Source organism: Macaca mulatta, chromosome 3, assembly GCF_049350105.2.
Source record: "Macaca mulatta isolate MMU2019108-1 chromosome 3, T2T-MMU8v2.0, whole genome shotgun sequence".
NCBI classification, from domain to species: domain Eukaryota; kingdom Metazoa; phylum Chordata; class Mammalia; order Primates; family Cercopithecidae; genus Macaca; species Macaca mulatta.
In genome coordinates, this window is record NC_133408.1 from 83,379,037 (window position 1) to 83,403,585 (window position 24,549).

Here is a 24,549-nt window from a genome sequence, read left to right on the forward strand (position 1 = left end):
ACCAGTCTGAGTTTTACCACTAGGAGTCCCACCAGGCTGTCAGGGTGACTGGAGAAACATCTCCTCATACTCTGGCAGAAGGAGGGAAAATACATCATTTAAAAGTATAACCAGGCCAGGTGTGGTGGCTCATGCCCATAATCCCAGGACTTTGGATGGCCAAGGCGGGAGGTTTGCTTGAGGTCAGGAGTTTGAGACCAGCCTGGGAAACATGGTGAGACCCTATCTCTACAACAACAACAAAATAGTTGGGCATGGCGGCGTGCCTGTGGTGCCAGCTACTCAGGAGGCTGAGGTGGGAGGATCATTTGAGCCCAGGAGGTCGAAGCTGCAGTGAGTCATGATGGTGCCACAGCACTCCAGTTTTCCAACCAACATATAAAGGGCTCAGAGGTCATCTCAAAAAAAAAAAAGAAGAAAGAAAAAAAGAAAAGAAAAAGGAATGACCAGAGCATTCTGTTATCCTTAACAAAGGCCCTTCCTCAAGGAAAACTATTTTACCAGAGCCTAACCACCTAGGGGTAAGGAAACACCCAATTCCTGCCTCCTCTATCGTTTATGTCTCTCCTAACGGGGAGGAAAAAAACAAAACTAAGAAGCACATGTGAAGGCCACGGCCCAGGGACATAGGCTCACTAAAACACTGAGACCTAATTCCAGGACTACAGAACACTTTCTCTCCCCTGAAAGCCACATCAACAGGACCCCTGTGTAGTAACAGGGATGCACACCTATAAGAACTGCAAGCCTCAGACTCTATTTAAGAAGGAACCTTGAAGAAAACCCAAAACCAATGGAACACAAAAACAAGGACACACAAGAGATTTTATCCCCCAGCATCTACAAGGGCAGCAAACAGTAAACACAGCCCAACTCCCAGCCAGACAAACATACCTCACACTAAGGCCTATTAACCTGATGCCTAAGTTCCTCATATCAGAAACAGACTCAGACATGGTGGAGATTTGGGAACTACCAGATTGGGAATTTAAAACAACTACGATTAATATGGTAATGGCTCTAATGGAAAAAGTAGACATCATGTAAGGACAGACAGGCAGCATAAGCAGAGCTGGAAACGCTAAGCAAATATCAGTAGGAAATGCCAGAAAGCAAAGTCCTGTAACAGCAATGGGGACTGCCTTCGACAAGCTCAAGAGGCTGGACACAGCCAAGGAGAGAGTCTCTGAGCTTAAGAATACGTCAACAGAAACCTCCAAACGTGAAAATCAAAGGGAAAAAAGAATGAAAGAAAGAAAACAGAATATGCAAGAACTGTGGGACAGTTACAAAAGGTGTAACATATGTGCAATGAGGATATCAAGAGAAAGAAAAGAACACAATAACTATTTGGAGTAATGAGAGCTGAGAAGTTCCCCAACTAATGTCAGACACCCACCCACAGATCCAATGAGGTCAGAGAACATGAAACGGTAAAAAGCAGGGAATCTACACTGAGGCAAATCACATCAAATTGCAGAAATGAAAGACAAAAAGAAAATCAGAAAGGAAGACTATCTCTTCTGCAGAAATCTGGGGATTTTTTCCACAGGAAAAAAACACCCTACCTATAAAATGGCAAGAAAAAGAATCACACTGGACTTCTCTTCAGGAACCATTCAAGCAAGAAGAGAGAGGGAACTATTTGATTCTGTATCCAGTGAAATTACCCTTCAGAAGTGAAAGATAAATGATTTTTCTCAGAAAAACAATAACTCAGGGATTTAACATTTCAAGAAAAGTTAAAAGAACTTCTTCAGAGAGAATGAAAATGATATAGTCAGAAACTCTGATCTATGTAAAGGGGAAAAGCATCAGAGAAGAAATAAAGGTAGGTAAAATTAGTATTTTTTTAAATTTTAATTGCTCTAACACATTAACAGTTTGTTCAAAATAAAATTTGTGTATTGGGTGACTGTAGCCTAAAGATAAATGAAATAAATGACAGCAATGTTATAAGCAGCAGGACGAGTGAATTGGGAATACTTGGTTACAAGGTATTTGTACTACCTGTGAAGCAGCACAGCATTATTTGAAAGTGGATTTTGATTAGTTGTGAATGTATATTGTAAACCCTAAGGTAACCATTAAAATAAATACATATACACACACATACATTTTTGAGACAGGGTCTTGCTCTGTCACCCAGGCTGGAGTGCAGTGGCACGATCACAGCTCACTGCAGCCTCAACCTCCCAGGCTGAAGCGATCCTCCCACCAGTAGGTGAGACTACAGGCACATGCCACCAGGCCCAGCTAATTTTTGTATTTTTTGTAGAGGCAGACAGGGTTTTGCCATGTTGCCCAGTCTGGTCTCGAACTCCTGAGCTCAACTGATCCGCCCACCTCGGCCTTCAAAAGTGCTGGGAATACAGGCATGAGCCACCGCACCTAGCCTGTATTTTTTGTTTTTTCTTTTTTCTTCTTTTTTTTTTAAGAGACAGGGTTTCACCACATTGCCTAGGCTAGTCTCAAACTCCTAGGCTCAAGTGATCCTCCTGCCTTGGCCTCCCGAAGTGCTGGGATTACAGGCATGAGCCACCATGCCTGGCGAAAAGTTTTAAATAAAATATTAGCAAACTGAATCCAATAATGTATTAATAATTATATACCACGATCAAGCGGGATTTATCCCAGGTGTGCAAGGCTGCTTCATTGTTCAAATATCAATCATTGTGGCGGAGGCGGTGCTCATGCCTACAATCCCAGGATTTTGGGAGGCCAAGACAGGAGGATCACCTGAGGTCAGGAGTTCAAGACTAGCGTGACCAACATGGTGAAACCCAGTCTCTACTAAAAATAAGAAAATTAGGCTGGTCATGGTAGCTCACACTATTAAAAACTGGGCAAATGACTTGACATTTCTCTAAAGATACACAGATGGCCAATAAGCCAAGCCTAAGAAAAGATTTTCAACATCAATAGTTATTAGGGAAATGCAAATCAAAACCATAATGAAATACCACTTCACACCCACTAGGATGGCTACTTTTTTTTTAATAGTGACAGGGGTGGGGTCTCACTATGTTGCCTAGGCTGGTCTTGAACTCCTGAGCTCAACTGATCCTCCTGCCTCGGCCTCCCAAAGTGCTAGGATTATAGGCATGAGCCACCACACCCGGCCTAGACAGCTATTTAAAAAAGATATGGAGATATTGTTGGCAAAGATATGGAGATATTGAAACCCTGTGCATTACTGGTGGGAATGTAAAATGATACTCCTGTGAAAAGCAATATGGTGGTTCCTCAAAAAAATTAAACATGGAATAAGCATATGATTCAGTAATTCCACTTCTGGGTATATACACAAAATAAAAGCAGTGGCTTGAAAAGACATTTGTACACCCATGTTCATAGCAGCAGCATGATTCACAATCAACTAAAGCAAGAAACAACTCAAATGTTCATTGACAGATAAGTGAATAAATAGAATGTGGTCTATACATACAACGAAATATTGTTCAGCCTTAAAAGCAACGGAAATGCTGACACATGCTACATGTGGTAAGTGAAATAAGCCAGTCACAAAAGGACACTGTGCTAAGTGAAATAAGCCAGTCACAAAGGGACAAATATTGTATGATTCCACTCACATAAGATACCTAGAGTAGTCAAATCATAGAGACAAAAAGTAAAGCAGTGGTTGCCAGGAGCTGTGGGAGGGGGATGGAGAGGCATTGTCTAATGGGAACATGGTTTCAGTAAGAGCTGATGGGAAGCTCTGGAGATGGATAGTGCTGATGGTTGCACAACAGTGTGAATTGATTTTATGCCATTGAACTCTACACTTGAAAATGATTAAGACAGTATATCTTTTTTTTTTTTTTTTTTGAGATGGAGTCTCACTTTGTCACCCAAGCTGGAGTACAGTGGTGCGATCTCAGTTCAATGCAACCTCCGCCTCCCGGGTTCAAGCAGTTATCTGCCTCAGCCTCCCAAATAGCTGGGATTACAGGCACCCGTCACCATACCCGGCTAATTTTTTTGTATTTTTAGTAGAGACGGGGTTTCACCATCTTGGCCAGGCTGGTCTTGATCTCCTGACCTCGTGATCCACCCGCCTTAGCCGCCCAAAGTGCTGGGATTATAGGCGTGAGCCACCCGGCCTGGCTGATAATAAATCTTATGTATATTTTACCACAATAAAAATTTCATGTTATTAGTTTTATTCAATAATTTCATTTGCTATCCCTCCTAGTTTTGCATCATCCACAAATATTATTCTCTGTTCTCAAAAGGGTAATAAAAAATATTGACTACGATGGGGTCATATGTCAAGTGCTTTGCTGAAACAAAAGTACCCGGAATTAAGTTTACAGAATTGTACAGGAATTCTCCCTGGCCTCCCTGTGGCTGAGGTGACACGACATCACCATCACTATCTTGCTTTTCTTTGGTGTTATCCAAAATCTGGCCATGATGCTTCAAAAACTCAGGCTCACAGATCTCTAAAGAGGATTCACGATTCTACTTTTTTCCTATAGGGATAAACCTTTACTCATTTGAGATTTCTTTCACTGTGAAATATTTATATTAGTAAAACAACTTTTATCAGTAAAGAAAAAGTACAGCTCTAATCCTTGTTCTAATATCTGAATAGGACACAGTATGTATGCCTCCTGGATAGTTCTCACAATGGGCTCCCCATCTGCCATGGGAAACCCTGTCTCCTGGGTGTCCCCTGGCCAACACCCAGTGCCCCTATGGTAATGCCATGCCCAGCCTACACCCACTGTCCCAGCAAGCCAAGAGCACAGCTACGAGAGAGAGGACCATGGTGAAGCAGTGAGAGAGCAAGGGGACATCTGACCAGCCAGCCATCAGCTCCATTAGTTCATTAGTTCTGAGATTAGTGAAAGAAGACAGTATGGCCAGGCAGCCTCTCACACACCCTTGCCTGACTGCCAACCACACAGCTCCATGCTGGCAGGCTCACCCCCTCCTCAAGCACCTTGTCTAGAGGTTGGGGTAGGGGAATTGGCTCTAAACAGAAAGTTCTTCTAAAAATAACTTCTGACAAGATACAATGGAAGTGTTTTGTTTGTTTGTTTTTGTTTTTAATATTGATACCAAATCAGTCTCCCAATAACTTCTCTTTATTGGCCTTGATTGATAAGGTTCCCATGGCAGGGTCTGGGCCCTGACAGGGAAGGAACAGGATTCTGAGATTTGAGATGGGGATAGCTGGGTAAATGCCTTTGAGAAACTTAGTCCTCAAATTCTTCTTAAAACTATGCCTACAGAAGTGACCTATCCCCTTTTGTTGTACGACAGAAGCCCCCGACACACTCCTTGCTTGCATATAACACATAGGCCTCAAATGAAATGGGAATCTCATGAGATAATGCTTGCTCTCCCCAGAATCTGCCCTGTCCACTTTTCATGGCTAGGACTCGCTACAGGATGTGCCTAACGAGTTCTGACAGAGCTGGGGAATGCACCTGGGAGAGGACCTCAAGGTGTTGGATCCAGGGGGACAGAATATTAAGCTGAATGGGAGATCTTCTCTACTAGGGCACATACTATAACACAGCATTTAACATCCTGAGGGGGGCGTCCAGAGGCCGTTCTCAGATACTGCTGGCAGGCTCTTCAAGTTCAGCATAAGTGATGGCTCATATTAAAGCAGAGATCGTGGGACTGCTGCGGCAAAGTAGATCCAGGTATCGAAAGGCTCGGGGAAGTGGACATACTACAATTGACCTACAAAATGACAGGAAAGCCCACCAGCGGCCCACGTCCCTCAGGAGAACATGATGGCATTCCATCAACCATGGCACTAATGAGTGTGCAGAAGGACCACGGGCATCACTGAGAAGCTCTGTGCTGGCCAGCCTCTGAAGGGGAAGCTAACCATCAGGTGTGCTTGTACAGAACTGGGCTCCCCAGGAGCAAGGGGATAACAAGACCCCCCCTAGCAGAAGCCACGGAACAGCACTGACTCGCATAGAGCAGGTGTAGGTGTCAGCCAGTAACAGGCAGCAAGGTCAAAATAGCAGCCAGGGGAGCCTGGGCTCCATGCAGGGATCTATGGAGACAGCTCACAGAATGCTGGAGTTTCCACGGGCAGGACAGATACGAAGCCAACAAGGGTGCTGCTTAATATATATACACAAGAAAAATCAAAACGGAATAAGCAGAAGGCTAAGGTGAGCTTCTGCAATGCAAAGTATCAATCCCTGACTCCGTTTCTAGATCTGGAGCAGCTCTCAAACTCAGACACACTGACTGAAGGAAAGACCAAGCCTGCGTGGGAGTCAATCTGCAACACCAAGGCAAGTACATGCCCCAGTGATTTCCCCAGCTCTCCCCAAAGGGACTTCATTCACCTGCGTAAAAGTACCATGGGAACTGAAAGTCTTCAGAGGTTTTTGAAATAGAGGGTCTGAGACGATGCTGATACTTAGGGACCCAAACTGTCAACAAGGTCCTCCACAGAGTAGGAACACATGGGAGTCAGATAATACATGAAGCCCAGCCAGGTACACCTCAAAGTGCATCCACTGGATAAAGACTCAACTGGTGGCCATCTGCCCACTTCCCTGAATATAAGAGACGTAATACAAGAGAAACGGACATACTTAGCACTTTGTAGAATCCTCCTATTGGTCCTCTGATCTAAAGAATAAGCGCTATTGAAGTAGAAAAGGCCATTTGGAAGCCCCTGAAATTTGTCCTGACCCCTGACCCCTGGCCATAGTAAATCAAAAACAGTATCATTTCCCAGTGGGAAAAGCAAATTAATGCTGCTCTTGAAAACGTAAATGATGCAGGGTAGGGGTCCCCATCTCATGCCCAGTCTGGCTCCTATAGAAATTATGGTGGGTAAACTGTGGTAGATGACTGTAGACTGCCACAAACTGAGCTAAATGGAATCTTTACTCAAGTGAATAAATAATCTTGGGTACATGGTTTGTAGCTATTGATGCGGTAAACACTTCCTCCTCAAAACTATCAGGAACTGCTGATGTTCATGTAGGATGGACAACAGTACACATTCGCGTTCTTACTACAAGACTGTGCTAAGAGTGCCAGCTGCAGGAACAGGTGGCCCAAACCCAAACACTGCCTAGCGGAGCTGTTCTGAAGCCTCTCCCGTAAATTGCACCCACAGCCTCAGAAAGGGTTCCCAATACACAGCTGACAGAAAGAAAATCCCAAGCATGGTTCACATACTTAGGTACAAGCAAATACACTACAACCCTTCACCGTGGCAGACCTGCCGGCAGGATACCAATTCTGCAGCCCTGATAAGGCATCATCCCCTCAAAGAGACCAACCAGTTGTCCTGTCTGCCGGCCAGCTGAATACTTCAGAACTCCTTTGACCCTGCAATAAGAAACAATTGTTCTGGCAAAAATTAGCACATGCTCCACATAAGGGTTTGCCTCTCCTGCCTGCAGCAGCTGCCAAACTACTCTCCAAGGGCTTGTGGGGCGTGTGGTTGCCGATGTGGGACAGCATGTACCATCACCTTGGATCAAGGGACTCACTTAGTGCTAAAGGAGGTACAGCAGCAGGCACATGACCGTGGAATTCAATGTCCCATAAAACACCCTCACACATGTAATCCCAGCACTGTGGGAGGCCAAGGCGTGTGGATCATGAGGTCAGGAGATCGAGACCATCCTGGCTAACAAGGTGAAACCCTGTCTCTACTAAAAATACAAAAAATTAGCCGTGTGTGGCCAGACGTGGTGGCTCACGCCTGTAATCCCAGCACTTTCGGAGGCCAAGGCGGGTGGATCATGAGGTCAGGAGATCGAGACCATCCTGGCTAACACAGTGAAACCCCGTCTCTACTAAAAATACAAAAAATTAGCCAGGCGTGGCCGGGCACAGTGGCTCACACCTGTAATCCCAGCACTTTCGGAGGCCAAGGCGGGTGGATCATGAGGTCAGGAGATCGAGACCATCCTGGCTAACACAGTGAAACCCTGTCTCTACTAAAAATACAAAAAATTAGCCAGGCGTGGCTGGGCGCAGTGGCTCACGCCTGTAATCCCAGCACTTTGGGGGGCCGAGATGGGCGGATCACGAGGTCAGGAGACAAGACCATCCTGGCTAACACAGTGAAACCCCATCTCTACTTAAAATACAAAAAATTTGCCAGGCATGGTGGCATACGCCTGTGGTCCCAGCTACTCGGGAGGCTGAGGCAGGAGAATGGTGTGAACCCGAGAGGCGGAGCTTGCAGTGAGTTGAGATCGTGCCCTGGGTGACAGAGCAAGACTCCATCTCAAAAAAAAAAAAAAAAAAAAAAAAACCGTAAGCACCTGGAGCTGTCATCCTGATAAAGCTGTGGCCAGCTGGGAGACTGGGAGATGACACCCTGAAAGGATGCCCCCTCTCCTTTAGGATGCAGTTACATCTAAACCAATAGTTGCTACACGGTGTCATGTCCCCGGTGGGTTGAATGAGGCCTTGGGTCCCACTGAAGTAGTTCATCTGGAGAAGTTTCCAGAAATTATGACCAAATGCCTCTGGAGAAGCTGAGTCTGGATGGAGTGAACTTAACTTGAGAAATACATGGATGAGGGAGTGCGGGGTGGAGTGTAGTACAGGCAGTGGTGTCCCACCCAGGACCCCCCACTGCTCTGAGTGTGGATGGGTAACACCCTGAGCTACTTCTGTCTTCACCAAGCTGTGGCATTCTAGGCTTTAGAGCATGAATCAGGTTGAAATTAACCCGAGTCTATGATTTTCAGGCATCTTTCCCCTCTGCCCTACCCTATCCCCTTCACTCTTTCTCTTGAGCATGCCCTTAACAGATCAGTGGAACATGATCCCCAGTTTCAGGCTCTGCTGCACGAGAAGCAATTGAAGATAATGATGAACAAAGACAAATGACAAACTAGGGGAAAACATTTAAAACTAACTTTACAGCAGAGGACTAACTTACCTGACATACTGAGAGCTACTGCAAAGATATAAGAAAAGAAGCAACAACCCACTAGAAAAAATGGGCAATGGATCTAGAAATGTAGTCTGAAAGAGACCTGACTTTTGACCATTTGAAAGACACTCAACCTCACTTGTAAGTACAAACTATAATAAGAAAACATTTTAAGAATATCAGACTGGCAAAGATCAAAAAGTTTGAATAAACACTGTGTTCCTCAGAGGGTGGAGAAACAGGTACAGTTGTTCCTCAGTATCTGCTGGGGATTGGTTCCAGGAGCCTCTTGGGATACCAAAATCTGCAGATGTTCAAGTTCCTCAAGCAATATGGCAGTATTATTCGCACATAACCTACACTCCTCCTGTATAACAGTCATGCATCACTCGACAACAGGGATACATTCCGAGAAATCCGTCATTCGGCAATTTCATCATTGAGTGAACATCACAGAGTGTAATTACACAAACCCAGATGGTACATATAGCCTCCTACACACCTAGGCTATAAGGTATTGCTCCTATTGTTCCCAGGCTACAACCTCTACAGCATGTTACTGTATGAATACTGCAGGTAACTGTAACACAATGGTGAGTATTTGTGACTCTAAATACATTCAAACACAGAAAAGGTAATGCGTTGTGCTACAATGTTAAGACAGCTATGTCACTAGGCAACGGAAATTTTTTTAGCTCCCTTATAATCTCATGGGACCATTGCCATACATGTGGTCTGTCGTTAACCAATATGTTGTTATACGGCCAAGACTGTACTTCAAATTATCTCTAGATTACTTACACCTAATACAATGTAAATGTTATGTAAATAGTTGCTACACTGTATTTTTAAAATTTGTATTTTTTTAATTGTTGTAGTGGTTTTTTTAATTTTTTTTTGAATATTTTCAACCCACAGTTGCTTGACTCTTCGGGTGAAGAACCTGCAGAGGTAGGGGGCCGCCTGCACACTCACAGAGTCCTCACGTATGCACTGACTTCAATCCTTTATGAAGAACAATTTGGAAATGTCTGTCAAATTAAAAAGTAACCTAGCCTTAGATCTAGAAACTCTACTTTTGTAATTTATCCTAAAGGTAGAGTAAAACATGTATAACAGTTGAAAATAAATATGTATTAATAAATCACTGGTTAAATAGAATATGACACAGCTATCTAAGGGAATATCATGCAACTATTAAAATGGACAAGGCAGTTTTATGTGTGCTAATGTGAACACTCTGTGATAAATCAAGATATACTGTTCAGTGTAAAAAGCAAGGTGCAAACAGTGTACACCATGTAATCATTTGGGAAACAAATGCATGTGTATGCTCATATATGGAGAGACTGTAAAGACACGAGAATCTGGTTCAGCAGTTCCTCCCATGGAGGACGCACAGGATTTCTTTGCACCAAGAATCTCTTTGTTATCATTTGAATTTTGAACCATGTACATAAATTACATATTCAATTAGATAAAAATAAATAATACACTGGGCATGGTGGCTCACACTTGTAATCTATTACTTTGAGAAACCAAGGCAGGAGGATCGCTTGAGCACAGGAGTTCAAGACCAGCCTGGGCAACATGGCAAGACCCTATCACTACAAAAAAAAATACAAAAATTAGCCAGCTGTGATGGAACAACATGTGGTCCCAGCTACTCAGGAAGCTGAGGTGAGAGGATCACCTGAGCCTAGAGAAGTTGAGGCTGCAGTGAGTCATGACTGTGCCACTGCATTCCAGCCTGGGTGACAGAGTGAGACCCTGTCTCAAAAAATAATAACAACAACAAATCTGATAAGAGCTTCTTGGGTTTGGTATCACAAATGTGATTAATTACCCTGTCCCATTATTAAAACCATACAGCAAGCCTGCTATGAGTCCATTCATAGTCACTAGGTGAACCCACATGAGCCTTGCACTGCACGAAACCTTACTGGGGCAAATGTCAGCTTGTGATAGAAACTACAGAAAGAATGCTTTTTTTTTTTTTTTTTTTGAGACAGAGTCTTGCTCAGTTGCCCAGGCTGGAGTGCGGTGACACGATCTCGGCTCACTGCAAGCTCTGCCTCCCGGGTTCATGCCATTCTCCTGCCTCAGCCTCCCGAGTAGCTGGGACTACAGGTGCCCACCACCACGCCCGGCTAATTTTTTGCATTTTTTTTAGTAGAGACGGGTTTTCGCAGTGTTAGCCAGGATGGTCTCGATCTCCTGACCTCGTGATCCACCCCTCTCGGCCTCCCAAAGTGCTGGGATTACAGGCGTGAGCCACCGCGCCCGGCCTTTTTTTTTTTTTTTAAGACAGAGTCTTGCTCTGTCACCAGGCTAGAGTACAGTGGCACAATCTCAGCTCACTGCAACCTTCGCCTCCTGGGTTCAAGCGATTCTCCTGCCTCAGCCTCCTGAGTACCTGGGACTACAGGTGCACACCACCACATCCAGCTAATCTTTGTATTTTTAGTAGAGACGGGGTTTCACCATGTTGGCCAGGATGGTCTTGATCTCTTGACCTGGTGATCTGCCCGCCTCGGCCTCCCAAAGTAATGTTCCTACTTTATGAAGGTTTTGTGAAGATTAAATGAGAAAAATGTATTTAAAATGTTAAACAGTACTGCTGCACACAGTAAGCATTCCAAAACAGAAGCTACTATTAAATTCCTTTCAACTTGTTCATTAATGTTCATTCTAAATACAAAATACTTCCCATAAACACTACACTGGAGTATGTGGGATTAAATGTCTCCTATCACTGGTGGATTTTATTGTTGTCATTGTTTTTATTTTATGAAATGTATACAGTATAAAAAGGCAAATAAAGTTCAAAAAAATTGTAAAACAAAAAAACAACAATCTCCTTTACTAACAGGGACAACCCCATCCACAAACCACTTCCAAGAGGCGGCCACACAGGAGTCTTCTGATTCTTCTAGCATCTAGAGCCATTTTTCTAAATAATGGGCTTATGTTGCGATTGCTTATCAATTTAAGACATTATTTATTGACTTCCAATTATATCACCATTCCCACTTTCCCTCTCTTTTCTTACAACTTAGATAATTTTTCTTAATCAATACTTAGTTCTTACATCATTTTATTATCCACATTCTCTCACTGACATGCCAAGTAGTAGTCAAATTACAATTTCTTTATAATTAAACTTTTATTTTAAGGTAACTGTAAATTCACCTCTTATTACAAGAAATGATACAGGGAGATCCATCGCTCCCTTTACCCTACTGCCCCCAGCAGTGACATCTTGCAGAACTATATAGCACATCACACCAGGACACTGACGTAAACACAGCCAGAGCACCCATCACTGTGAGGACCCCTCCTGTTGCCCTTTATAGGCTCACCTACTTCTCTCCAACCCTAGCAAACCCCAATCTGTTCTCCACCTCAGCAACTGTGTCATTTCAAGGATGTTACAGAAAGGAACATACGGTGTGAAACCTTTCAGAATGGCTTTTTTCACTTAGCATAATTCTCTGGAGGCCCATCCAGGTTGCTGTGTAGTTTGTTCCTTTGTGGTTGCTTGAAGACAGGGTCTCACTGTCATCCAGACTGGAGCACAGTGGCGTGATCACGGCTCACTGCAGCCTCCACTTCCTGGGCTCAAGCAATCCTCCAGCCTCAGTCTCCCCAGTAGGTGGGACTACAGGCAGATGCCACCATGCCCAGCCCTTCGTATTACTGAATAGTCTTTCAGGGCATGGATGGACCTCATTTTGTTTAACCATTTATCCCCCAAAGGACATAGAGTTGTTTCTAGTTTTGGGCTACTATGAATACAACTGTTTTGAATATTAATATGCAGGTTTTCATGTGAACATAAATTTTCATTTCCCTGGGATAAATGCCTAGGAGTGTAATTGTCAAGTTATTGGTAGTTGCATGTGGAGATTTAAAGAAACTGCCAGACTGCTTTCTAGAGTGGGGGTACCATTTTACATCCCTACCAGCAATCAATGAGGGGTCCAGTTCCTCCACATCTTCTCCAGCATCTTGTTTTCTACTTTAAATTTAAGACATTCTGTTAGGTGTGTATTGGCTGCTCATTATGGTTTTAATGTGCATTTTCCTGATGGCTAATGATTTCAGCATATTTTCATATGCTTACTGCCATCTGTATATCCTCTTCAGTGAAGTATCTCCTCCTGTCTTTTGCTTATGTCTTAATTGGATTCTTTGTTTTAATGTTGAAGTTTTGAGAGTTCTTTATATACTGTAGATACCAACCCTTTGTCAGATATATGGTTTAAAAATATGTCCTCTCAGCACATCAGTCTGTAGCGTATCTTTTGTCTTTTATAGAGCAAAAGTTTTAAATTTTGATGAAGTCCAGTTTATGTTTTTTCTTTTATGAATTATGCTTTAGGTATCAAGTCTCAGAACTCTTTGTGTAGCCCTGCATCCTGAAGATTTTCTATGCTTTTTACTAGAAGTTGTATTTTATATTTAAGCCTATGATCCATTTTGAGTTAATTTTTGTGTTTAAGTTGTGAAATTTAGGGCAAGATTCAGTTTTTGCCTACAAATGTCCAACTGCTCCAGCACCATTTGTTAAAAGGCTATCCTATCCTTTCTCCACTGAATTGCTTGTGAACCTCTGTCAAGAATCAGCTGGGCATATATGTGTGGATCTGTTTTTCATGACTTTGCTCTCCTGATCTCTGTGTCAGTCCCTCTGCAGGTACCACACTGTCTTGATTGTGATAGCAGTATGATCTACCTTGAAATCAGGCAGGCTGACTCCTCTCATTTTCTTCTTTTTCAAAATTACTTTTAGCTATTCTACTGATTTTGCCTCTCCATTTAAAGAATAGCTTGAAATTTAAGATCGTGCCACTGCACTTTAAGAATAGTCTTGTTTATATCTACAAAAAGTTCTTGCTGAAATTTTGGTAGGAACTGTAAAATTCACTTTTAATAGTTACAAGCTATTCAAATTATTTCACATTGGATGGCTTGTAGTAGTAGTTTGTGCTTTTCAAGGAGTTGATCCATTTATATCAACTTAGTGATAACTAACATACTAACTAGGTTGAAACTTCAATCCATGAATACAGTATGTCTCTCCATTTATTCAGACCTTTGATTTCTTTAATCAGTGTTGTATAGTTTTCAGCATACAAATCTTATTCATGTTTTGTAAGATTTATATCCGTTTCATTTTTTAAGTGATTGTAAATGGTATTGATTTAATTTTGATATCCACATATTTATTGTTCGTACACGTATCTTGTTTGTCTGAGTTTTTTTTGTTTTTTTTTTTGTTTTTTTGAGTGGAGTCTCACTCTGTCGCCCAGGCTGGAGTGCAGTGGCACGATCTCGGCTCACTGCAAGCTCCGCCTCCTGGGTTCACACCATTCTCCTGCCTCAGCTTCCCAAGTAGCTGGGACTATAGGCGCCCACCACCAAGCCTGGCTAATTTTTTGCATTTTTAGTAGAGACGAGGTTTCACTGTGTTAGCCAGGATGGTCTCGACCTCCTGACCTTGTGATCCACCCGCCTCAGCCTGCCAAAGTGCTGGGATTACAGGCATGAGCCACTGTGCCCGGCCCCGTTTGTCTGAGTTTTTAATCAAGAATGGGTGCTGAATTTTGTCAAATAAACTTTCTGCCATTGATTGATATAATCACGTGATTTTTCTTCTTTAGCTTGTTAATATGATGGATTACATTTTCTTTTTTTTTTTAAGCTGTGATTTTTCTTTTGTTTCTGCAAATATATGGTATTATTAAGCAATTCATCTAACTTCTCATTTATGGAAATCAATACAAAAGTTTCAAGGTGATTCAAGTTCCCATGCACATTAGGAGGGCCTGAACGGAAACCAGGTACTGATTTTTCAACTGAACCTGCACAAACTACTCTAAAGAAATTGCTCTATCAGCTATCACTTCTAGTTGCACCTAGCAGCTAGAACAATAGTACAGCAAGTGTTCAACAAACATTTGTTGAATAAGTTAATGTCAGATAGAAAGAAAAGACTAGACATATGTAAAGGTATCTGATAAGATACAAATATTGATACAGCAAGAACATAAAGACAGGCCACAGATAATTTCACCAATTTCAAATTATGCTTTCAGAACAGCACTATCCAAACTAGTTTTGTAAAACCAAGAGGTTTTTCTAGTTATCTTAGGGATCTGTCAGAGTTTAGTTATGAAATCTTCAAAACAAAATTTTAATAACTTTTGAATTAAAAATCAAATTATATAGGGTATACTTAAGAGATCTAAGGAAGGAAGGAAGGAAGGAAGGAAGGAAAATAAGAATCACTATAACAATCACAAAGTATTATGGTTCTAAGAAAATTTGGAAATAATTACATTTTCCATAGTAATTTGCCATATGAGGCCACTAATGTCTCTTCCCTACCCTCTAGAAAATGATAATTCTCTCCATAAACTAGTAGAAAATGTTTGGAGGTTCTGTGATGTAGTCTAATTCTACTGAACATAAAAAGACAGCCCAGTCAAATTGGGCTAAATCTTGAGGACCGTAAGTATAGTTTATGCTGTAGGGAAGTCAAAAGTCAAGATGGGGAACTTACACAATTGGGTTTTCCCTCCTTTGAATCTCATCCTGGAGATGCCTCAAAAGCAAGCGGGCTATCGATGGAACTCAGAATGTAATATAAAAACTATAGCTGGGCCGGGCATGGTAGCTTACGCCTGTAATCCCAGCACCTTGGGAAGCCGAGGCGGGAGGATCACAAGGTCAAGAGATTAAGACCACCCTGACCAACATGGTGAAACCCCATCTCTACTAAAAATATAAAAAAATTAGCTGGGTGTGGTGGGCCTCCGCAGTCCTAGCCAGTCAGGAGGCTGAAGCAGGAGAATGGCATGAACACGGGAGGTGGAGCTTGCAGTCAGTGGGGCCTGCGCCACTGCACTCCAGCCTGGGCGACAGAGCGAGACTCCGTCCCAAAACAAAACAAAACAAAACAAAAAACTATAGCTGATACTCTGGAGGGAATGGAAAAAATAAAGAGAGATCTGTGGAATACAGACCTAAGCACTGGAAACGCATATCACAAACTAAACAACTAATTAAACAAGAATTTACAATAATCCTAATAAATATTCTCAAGGGCATGTAGGAGGGCACTGGAAACAAATAGGGACCAGGAGTTATAAAAAGGACGAATCAGATATAGTAGAAACAAACAATTTAATTCAGGGTTGAATGAATACAGTTGATGAATGAATTCATAAGATGGAGAGTGGTTTGAAACATTCCCAGAAGGCATCAGGAAGAGTAAAGAACAGTAAAAATGAGAGAAGGGCATGAAAAATAAAATAAATAAAATATCAACATGTGATTAATGGGAGCCCTAGAAGGAAAGAAAAAAATAAAGTTAAATATTTGAAGAACTGTTAATTAAAATTTCTCCACAATTTTTTTTTTGGGGGGATGGAGTCTTGCCCCATCACCCAGGCTAGAGTGCACTGGTGCAATCCCAGCTCACTGCAACCTCTGCCTCCTTGGGTTCAAGTGATTCTCCTGCCGATGGATTACATTTTCAAGTATCAAACCAGCCTTGCATCCTTAGAATAAACTCCACTTGTTCATGGTGTATAATTCTTTTTTGTTGTTTACTCTCACAGCCACAGTAGGTATAATTCTTTTTCTATATTGCTGAATATGTTACCTAATATTCTCCTAAGGAATTTTATGTTTGTATTGGTGTCTGTTATTTCTTTTAATTTTGCACTGTTTTTTGTTTGGTTTTGATACCAGGGCAATACTGCCCTTACAAAACGAATCAGAAAATATTCCCAGCCAAGTGCAGTGCTTCAGGCCTATATTCCCAGGACTTTGGGAGGCTGAGGTGGGAGGACTGCTTGAGTCTAGGAGTTCAAGACAGCCTGGTCAACACAGTGAGACTTCATCTCTACAAATTGGAAGGGCTGCTTGAGCTTGGAAGGTCGAGGCTGCAGTGAGCCAAGACGATGCCACTGCACTCTAACCTGGGCAACAGAGAGAGACCCTATCCCAAGAAAAAAAAAAAGAAGAAGAAGAAGAGAAAAGAGAAGAGGGGACGGGGAGAGGGGAGAAGAGAAGAGTTCCCTCCCTTTCTGTTTTTCTGGAAGAGTATGTAGAATTGACGTTAATTCTTTAAAATGTTTGATAGAATTCTCCAGTGAAACCATTTGGGTCTGAAGATTTTTTTAAATGGGAGTTTTCAAATCAGATACTGAATTTCTTTAATAATTATAGGGGTATTCAAATGATCTATTTCATATTGGATGCCTGTGGGAGGAGTTTGTGCTTTTCAAGGAATTGGTCTATTTTTTGGCCCACTGTTTGTGTGTGGAGTTGCTTGTGTTCTCTCGTTATCCTTTTGATTCTCAGGGTCTCTCAGAACTTGAAGAATATTGTGCCACTGGTCCTCACTATGCGTAACAAGAAATCTGCTGTCTTTCCATTTTCCCCTATGAGTAAAGTGTTTCTTTCTTGCCACTTTCAAGATTTTTTGTTGTTGTCTTTACTTTTCAGAAATTCTACTATGATGGACTTCAGTAGTGGATTTCTTCATCTTGTTTGGCATTTGCTCAGCTTTCTGAATCTTTTAAGTTTGTTCTTTGCCAAACGTTTCAACCTGTAAGATCTTTGAAAAGCTTTTCAGCCCTTCCCTCTTTCTCCTCTCTTTTCAGGACTTCAACAATACAAATGTTAGAAAATTTAACCTAGACCCTCAGAAGGGAAGGGAATGGCACCCTTTTTTTTTTTTTTTTTTTGAGATAGAGTCTCGTTCTGTTACCCAGGCTGGACTGCAGTGGTGAGATCTCGGCTCACTGCAACCTCCACCTTCCGGAGTCAAGCAATAGTCCTGTCTCAGCCTCCTGAGATTATAGGCATGTGCCACCACAACCAGCTAATTTTTGTATTTTTAGGAGAGATGGGGTTTCACCACGTTGGTCAGGCTGGTCTTGAACTCCTGACCTTGTGATCCATCCGCTTCGGCCTCCCAAAGTGCTGGGATTACAGGCATGGGCCACGGCTCTCGGCAACACCACCTTTTTACCACCAAGTAGGGGTCAAAGGTCGGATTCCCTACTTGCCATCCTGCGTGGAGGGCTCCTTCCTCGTTACTGCTGGGTATGATAAGAGTTCTGGTTCCCCATGTGGCTTCCACTGATTCTTCCCACTGGTTGGGAGGAAAAGGAGGGCCTCATTACTGCCCCACCCAATGTGGTCTCCACTAACACTCCAGAACCACACAAGGTTTCTTAGGGGTTTGTTACTGCCCAACAGGGATAAAAGTCCATCGTCCCTCCCTATTCAACTTTCTCTGGAGGAATAAGTGGCTCTCACTTAGCCTTTGCTAGCAGGCACAGAGGTAGGACCACAGTTCTTTCTGTCATGTTTGGTTGGCACTGAGCAGTTGTCTAAATATTTTCTGTCTTGTGCTAGGCTGCCCCTTTCCTGGTCCTTTGGTCAGAAGGAGCTGACTTTTGCAGGGGGTTCTGTCTGTACCTGTTGGTGTTTCCGGGTTGCCAGCTTCTTCAGCTCATAGTCTGGGCTACATGAGGCAAAAAGACAACCTGAAGAAATCACTACTGGGTCGTTTTCTGGGTCCTGGGTGGTCTGCCTTCTCTCTACCTTTCAGAGTGTTCTTATGTTACTGCATCTAGTGTCCAAGAATTTTAGATTTTAGGTGCACTTAACTAGAAGAATAGGGAAAAGAATGTCTACTTCATCTTCCCAGAAACAGGTGTCTCCAACCTTTAAGTTTTCATTTTTAATGATTTATTATCAATTCCTCCACACCTCCATTTGCTTCGTTTTCTATGTACTATTCTATTTCTTCAACAACTTCTCAATACGTTATTCTACCCAAACATATAGTCTATACTTACTTATCCCAGAGCTTCTGTGGCCTGTTTCTTATTTTCCTAGGACTTTGCTTTCCTGTTATCCTGGGAATTATCTTTGTTCCTTTCCCTGGCAGACCCCTTGGGCTATGAATCCATGTTTTCCTCTTCTTGGTTTGTCCTTGTGTTTTGTTTGATTTTGTTTCTGAAGACTGTGTCTCATGCTGTTGCCCAGGCTGGAGTACAGTGGCGCCATCTTGGCTCACTGCAACCTCCGCCTCCCGGGTTCAAGCGATTCTCGTACCTCAGCCTCCCAAGTAGCTGGAATTACAGGCATGTGCCACCACACCCGGCTAATTTTTCTGGCATTTTAAATAGAGACAGGGTTTCGCCATGTTGGCCAGGCTGGTCTCAAACTCCTGGCCTCATCTGATCTGCCCCACCCTTGGCCTCCCAAAGTGCTGAGATTACAAGCGTGAGCCACCTCACCCAGCCTCCCCTTATATTTTGATGCAGCACATCCTCTGGTAACTTCTAAGAACCAGCTTCTGTGAGTTGAGGTTTTACAGACCTGTCTAGTCATCATGACAGGATCCTTTCAATGGGGGGAGTCATGTCCATCAGTCAATTCTTCAAAATATTCTTCCTTTACTGTCTTAATAACTTCTTTTCACTCTTCCCTTCATTCTTTATTCCTGGGAGTCAGATGTTGGACTTCCTGAATTGATCATCTAATTTCATTTCTCTGTCTCATCTTTTGTTTATTAACCTTCTTTGTCTTTTGAATATTCTTTCTGGGACTTTTTTTTACTTTTATCTTTCAACACCTCTACCTGAATTTTTTAAAGATACATAAATAACATAGTTGTTTTGCTTTTTTTTTTTTTTTTGACACAGAGTCTTACTCTTTCACCCAAGCTGGAATGCAGTGGTATGATCTTGGCTCACTGCAACCTCCGCCTCCCAGGTGCAAGTGATTCTCCTGCCTCAGCCTCCCAAGTACCTGGTATTACAGGTGCCTGCCACCACACCCAACTAATTTTTGTATTTTCAGTAGACATGGGATTTCTCCATGTTGGCCAGACTGGTCTCGAACTCCTGACCTCAAGTGATCCGCACACCTCGGCCTCCTAAAGTGCTGGGATTACAGGCGTGAGCCACCGCACCCGACCTAATTAACACAGTTTTAATTCCAGAAGCTCTTCCTCTCACCTTTTATTTATTTAAAAGTAGAATCCTGTTGTCACTGTCAACAATATTTCCTCTTATCTTTCTGAAAATATTATATACTTTTAAATTTCTTCCCCTATTTTCTGCATTGTTGCTGTTTATTCATGTTTATTTTGTGTATTTGTCTTGAGTTCTGCCTTGAGGTTGAAAGTTGTCCTCAAATGTGTACTTATACTCAGCTGCCTATGTTTGAAATGAGGCTCCAAAAAGCTGACAGACGCCGGATGCCTGGCGGGAGTCCTGACTGTTGGAGTTTATTCAGGCTGGTTGGGTGGGTAACCCCAAGGGCCAGTATGGGCTGCTCAACTTCTCCAGTGAGCACCCTTCCAAGAATTCCTTTGTTGGAAAGGCCTGGGTTGAAGGCATTCTAGAAGCTTGAAAGAAAAAGGAGTTGGGAATTCTCTCCATTCCACATACAGGCTTTGACTTGACTCCTTATCTTCTGTGTTGGTCTCTCCCCACCTGCCCCTGTATCAGGTTTCTGTATGTCCAAAGCCCCATCTTCCAGTGGGTGGGGGTGAGTTAATCATCTGGCTGGGCCAGGTGAGAGTGGAAATCCCTCCCATGGACGTCTGCACTGCCCCAAGCCCCTCCTGAGCCCCCTGGACTCCGTGTCCTCTGCAGGAACTCGGGTCTGGCTGCGTTAGCTCTAACTCAGTTATCTCACCCTCAGCAGTTTTCTTCTTCCATGTTTATGGACCACCTCATCCACTGTTGTCTCCTTTCCTATTCCCTCTGACCTCATGGCTTTATACCTTTTTATTCATTTACTTTCATTTTAGGGGAGGGATTAAAAATCAACTTATGCACATCACATGGTTTATGCACAGTATTTTGGCCTCAGGCCAAATGAGACCCAATGATGAGTCTCAAACACATGCTCTGAATTCTAGGCAGTGACTGTTAGACCTGCAAGGTCATGGCCTTGACCAGGTAACTCTTTTCAACTGCAAACTACAGGAGATGTGAGTTTTCTCCCAGCTCTTGAACCCTCTTTATGGTGGAGCAGCACATACTACCCACACAGCCAAGCCTTCAAGAGAAAGAAGGTGGCATTGCTACTACAGAAAAAAACAAACTGGGGTCAGCAGATAGAATCTGGGTTTTCAGTTATCCAATTATTAAATTTATCACCAAGGACAAGACAATGGGTAGGATAATCAACTACTAAGGTGTTTGTGTGGCTGTGTCTTATAAACTCAAGAGTGTCTGGTGGATACAAGCATGACCGTCACTGTCGTTTGGCAGGCATATCCTGTGGCCCATGACGACTTACCTTTACCTCCTTCTCAATATAGTCGCTCAGCAGTCTGTCTGGCTCGACGCGCTCAGGCAATGACAACACCACAGTGTGCAGAGGGCGCCTCTCTGTCACCTTCTCATGGGCTTTCTTATCTCTACTCTTTTCACCTTTTAGGAATACTCGTTTAAATGGCGAGACAATTCCAGGCTGCAGGCAGAAATGGCAATGATTGGAGTTCATTATTTACAAATGCTTTGTGTTGTACCTATGGTTAACAAACAGAAGTAGCCAAAACTACTACCATGGTCCCCATGCAACAGGGATCAGGGATCACTGACTGCCAGACTGGTGAGAAAGGTACCAACAGCACACAAGCCTGAGGAACCCCAGCCAACACGCAGGCCGGCAGGGTGCGGCTGGGCTGCCATGCAGCCTCTGGCGTGGAGGGGCCCTGTTCTTCACCTGTTCGTACAACACATAGAAGGCAGGTAACCTTATCTGGCAAGACAATGACAGAAGGGGGAGATTCCCCACAGAAGATAAAACATAACATCATTCCAACTCTTTCCAGTTCAGCTGGACCCTTCATCTCTGAGAACTCCGGGAAGGCAGGTGGAAGGTGTGGTCAGTGCTGGCATCAACAAGTTAAGCATCTCAACAGCCAAGGCTGAGCACATTCTACAGAAGCACATTTCTTAATGGCTTAATGGGGCACATGTTTTTAATGCAATTCCTGCCCCAATGGGGACCTCATGACTCCAAGTGGGGACACTGAGCATGATGAGCTCCAATGCAGATCAACAAGGGAGAAACCAGGCCGGGCACGGTGGCTCATGCCTGTAATCCCAGCACTTTGGGAGGCTGAGGGAGGCACATCACTTAAGGTCAGGAGTTCGAGACCAGCCTGGCCAACATGATGAAACCCTGTCTCTACTAAAAATACAAAAATTAGCCAGGTGTGGTGGCACATGTCTGTAATCCCAGCTTCTCGGGTGGCTGAGACAGAAGAATTGCTTGAACCCGGGAGGCAAAGGTTGCAGTGAGCCGAGATGCCACTGCACTCCAGCCTGGGCAACAGAGCAAGATAGTGTCTCAAAAAAAAAAAAAAAAAAAAGTTGCGGGGGAGAAGCTCTGATCAGCAGCTGGCCAGCCCCTAACTTTGATGACCTCACACCCTATCCAGCATCTCATGAGGGTTTTGAAGGCTAATCCTGCAATCAAAGTCACCTTAAAGCGTGAGAATGAGTGAGAGAGCAAGAGAGGATTACAGCAAGCCTCACCTGCACAACCCAGGAAAAGACCTGACACTTCCTTCACAGCAACTCCATAAGAAAGCTTTTCATCACCACCTTTGACAATGGTGCCGGGTTGGGGGGCTGGGGGGCGAAGCAAACCCAAATCGTGCTGAGAGATCATGCTACAATCCCCATCTACAGTCACCCAAAGGAACATAAACCTGAGAAAACAAGACACTGATGTGCAGCCGCAGCAAGGAAACATCACACAGGCCTGCAAAAACCAGAGCCGTGACTAAGAGTGAGAACTTATTCCCCACTGTCTTCTCCATAACTCTCAACAGAGGAAATGCAGGAAGAGATGACAACACTCCTTCTGCAGGTGCCTGCCAGGATGTGGTGACCCAATGCACAGATGGCAGCCAAAACCCCCACAGTAGTCCCAGCTCAGACCCCCCTTATCACCAAACACAGAAACAAACAAAACATATATACAATAAATCACCAACCTTTCATTAAAAGTTCTCATTTCTGTCTCTCTCCAGCATATGGGAAATTCACCCATATACCAAATCCAATATAAAATAGTATAGCAGAACCTGTGGTCCTATAAGGACACCTCCTCAAAACCAGTTTCACAGATGGACAATCACAGCCAAGGACTACACTGTTCAGTAACCACTCCTGACAAAGGCAGAAATCAGTCAACCAGTGGCTCCCAGCAGGCCCTGCAGCTGCTTCCCTAACGAGGTTGGGGTTGGACCCTGCCCTGTATGAGCCCCTCCCCACCACCATCACACTCAGCTCTCCAGAATTAGGGGGAAAAAATAAACAAGCAAAGGCCACCCCAAAGAAAACAAATCCTCAAAAAGCAAAACCCAACATTTTTCCTGACCCTGCTGCCTCCTGACAGCCAAGGCGAGCTTTCTGTTCCTCAGCTTCCTCCTTACCCTTCTTTATTTCACCCTTTCAGAGCTAGGTTTTTATTGCATTCACCCACTAAAACAGATATGGAATCAGGAGGCTCTTTCAACAAAAACAAAAACAAAAAACACAACAAAGTCTTGCTTCCAGAGAAGTGCACTAATGCTGCCACCACACCTCTGTCACTCTGTCCCCTGTGTTTCCTGCATCTCATGTACCCTTTGCCAGCTCTCTTTCTTCTACTAGTAAATACAGATATTCTTCAGGTCTTAGGCATGACCTCTGCTCCGGCATGCGTTGGGCTGCACCACTTACTAAGCAAACTCTCACCATCTGCACAACAGGCTAACAATCCTTAGAGAAGTGCCACAGGCAATCAATACAGTAATCTACATAAAGCTCTGAGCACATGTCTGATATGTTGTGAACAAACAAAATATACAGCAGTTAATTTTATGACTGTATTTACCTTGACAATAAGTTAAAATTCATCTCTTCTTCCATTGCTGTCTATATATATATATATATATAAAATCAGACTGTCTCCTACACATCATGACCACAGACTAGATAATAAAGTTGGAGCAGTATCCCAGCCTAAGCTCTATATTCATGCCCCCACCAGGGGACACATCTGTGACCCAGGCTTAAAGCCCTATAATCTGCTAAAATGCTTCCTCCCTCACTTGGGCTGACTGGACCCAGCCCTGCATCTGCCTTCTTCACCTGGAATAGCTCCCCTCGCCTGACCTGGAATAGTCTTCCCTTGACCCAGAGTGGTTCCCCATTGACCCGGAATAGTCCCCCATCTACCTGAACTAGTCCTCTCATAGACCCAGAGTAGTCCCCCGTTGATCAGGAGAAGTCTCCCCTTTGACCTGGAATAGGCCCCCTCCCAGGTCCCATTCTCTGCTGTTCAGCACAACCTGTGGTGGGGGAAGAGTATGGAGTAAGGATGACTAAAGGTCCTCAGAGTTGGTAACAGTTGGAGCCAGATGATATATACAGTAGCTTTGTTTACTTTTCTTTGTATATATTTTTAATATTTGAATTTTAAAATATTTTTTGAAAAGGATGAATATTTTCTGCTTCCTGCTGATTACACTTAAACTGAGGCAAAATACAAAAGCATAAAAAATTAAGATCGCCAATATCCTTACAAGATGATCCTCTCTAAGATGA

The 24,549-nt window shown here is 43.3% G+C and overlaps 1 protein-coding gene across 9 annotated transcripts in view; it reads right to left on the reverse strand.

The window, feature by feature from the left end:
- CCM2 (CCM2 scaffold protein) overlaps positions 1 to 24,549 on the reverse strand; it is a 75,263-nt gene that overhangs the window by 14,340 nt on the left and 36,374 nt on the right. For 6 of the 9 annotated variants that reach the window (XM_028844920.2, XM_015133541.3, XM_077994994.1 and 3 more), the window contains 1 exon segment: positions 21,242 to 21,415. The exons of the other annotated variants lie outside the window; for them this stretch is intronic. In XM_028844920.2, the coding sequence (XP_028700753.1) occupies positions 21,242 to 21,415 (174 nt within the window). 9 annotated transcript variants of the gene reach the window in all.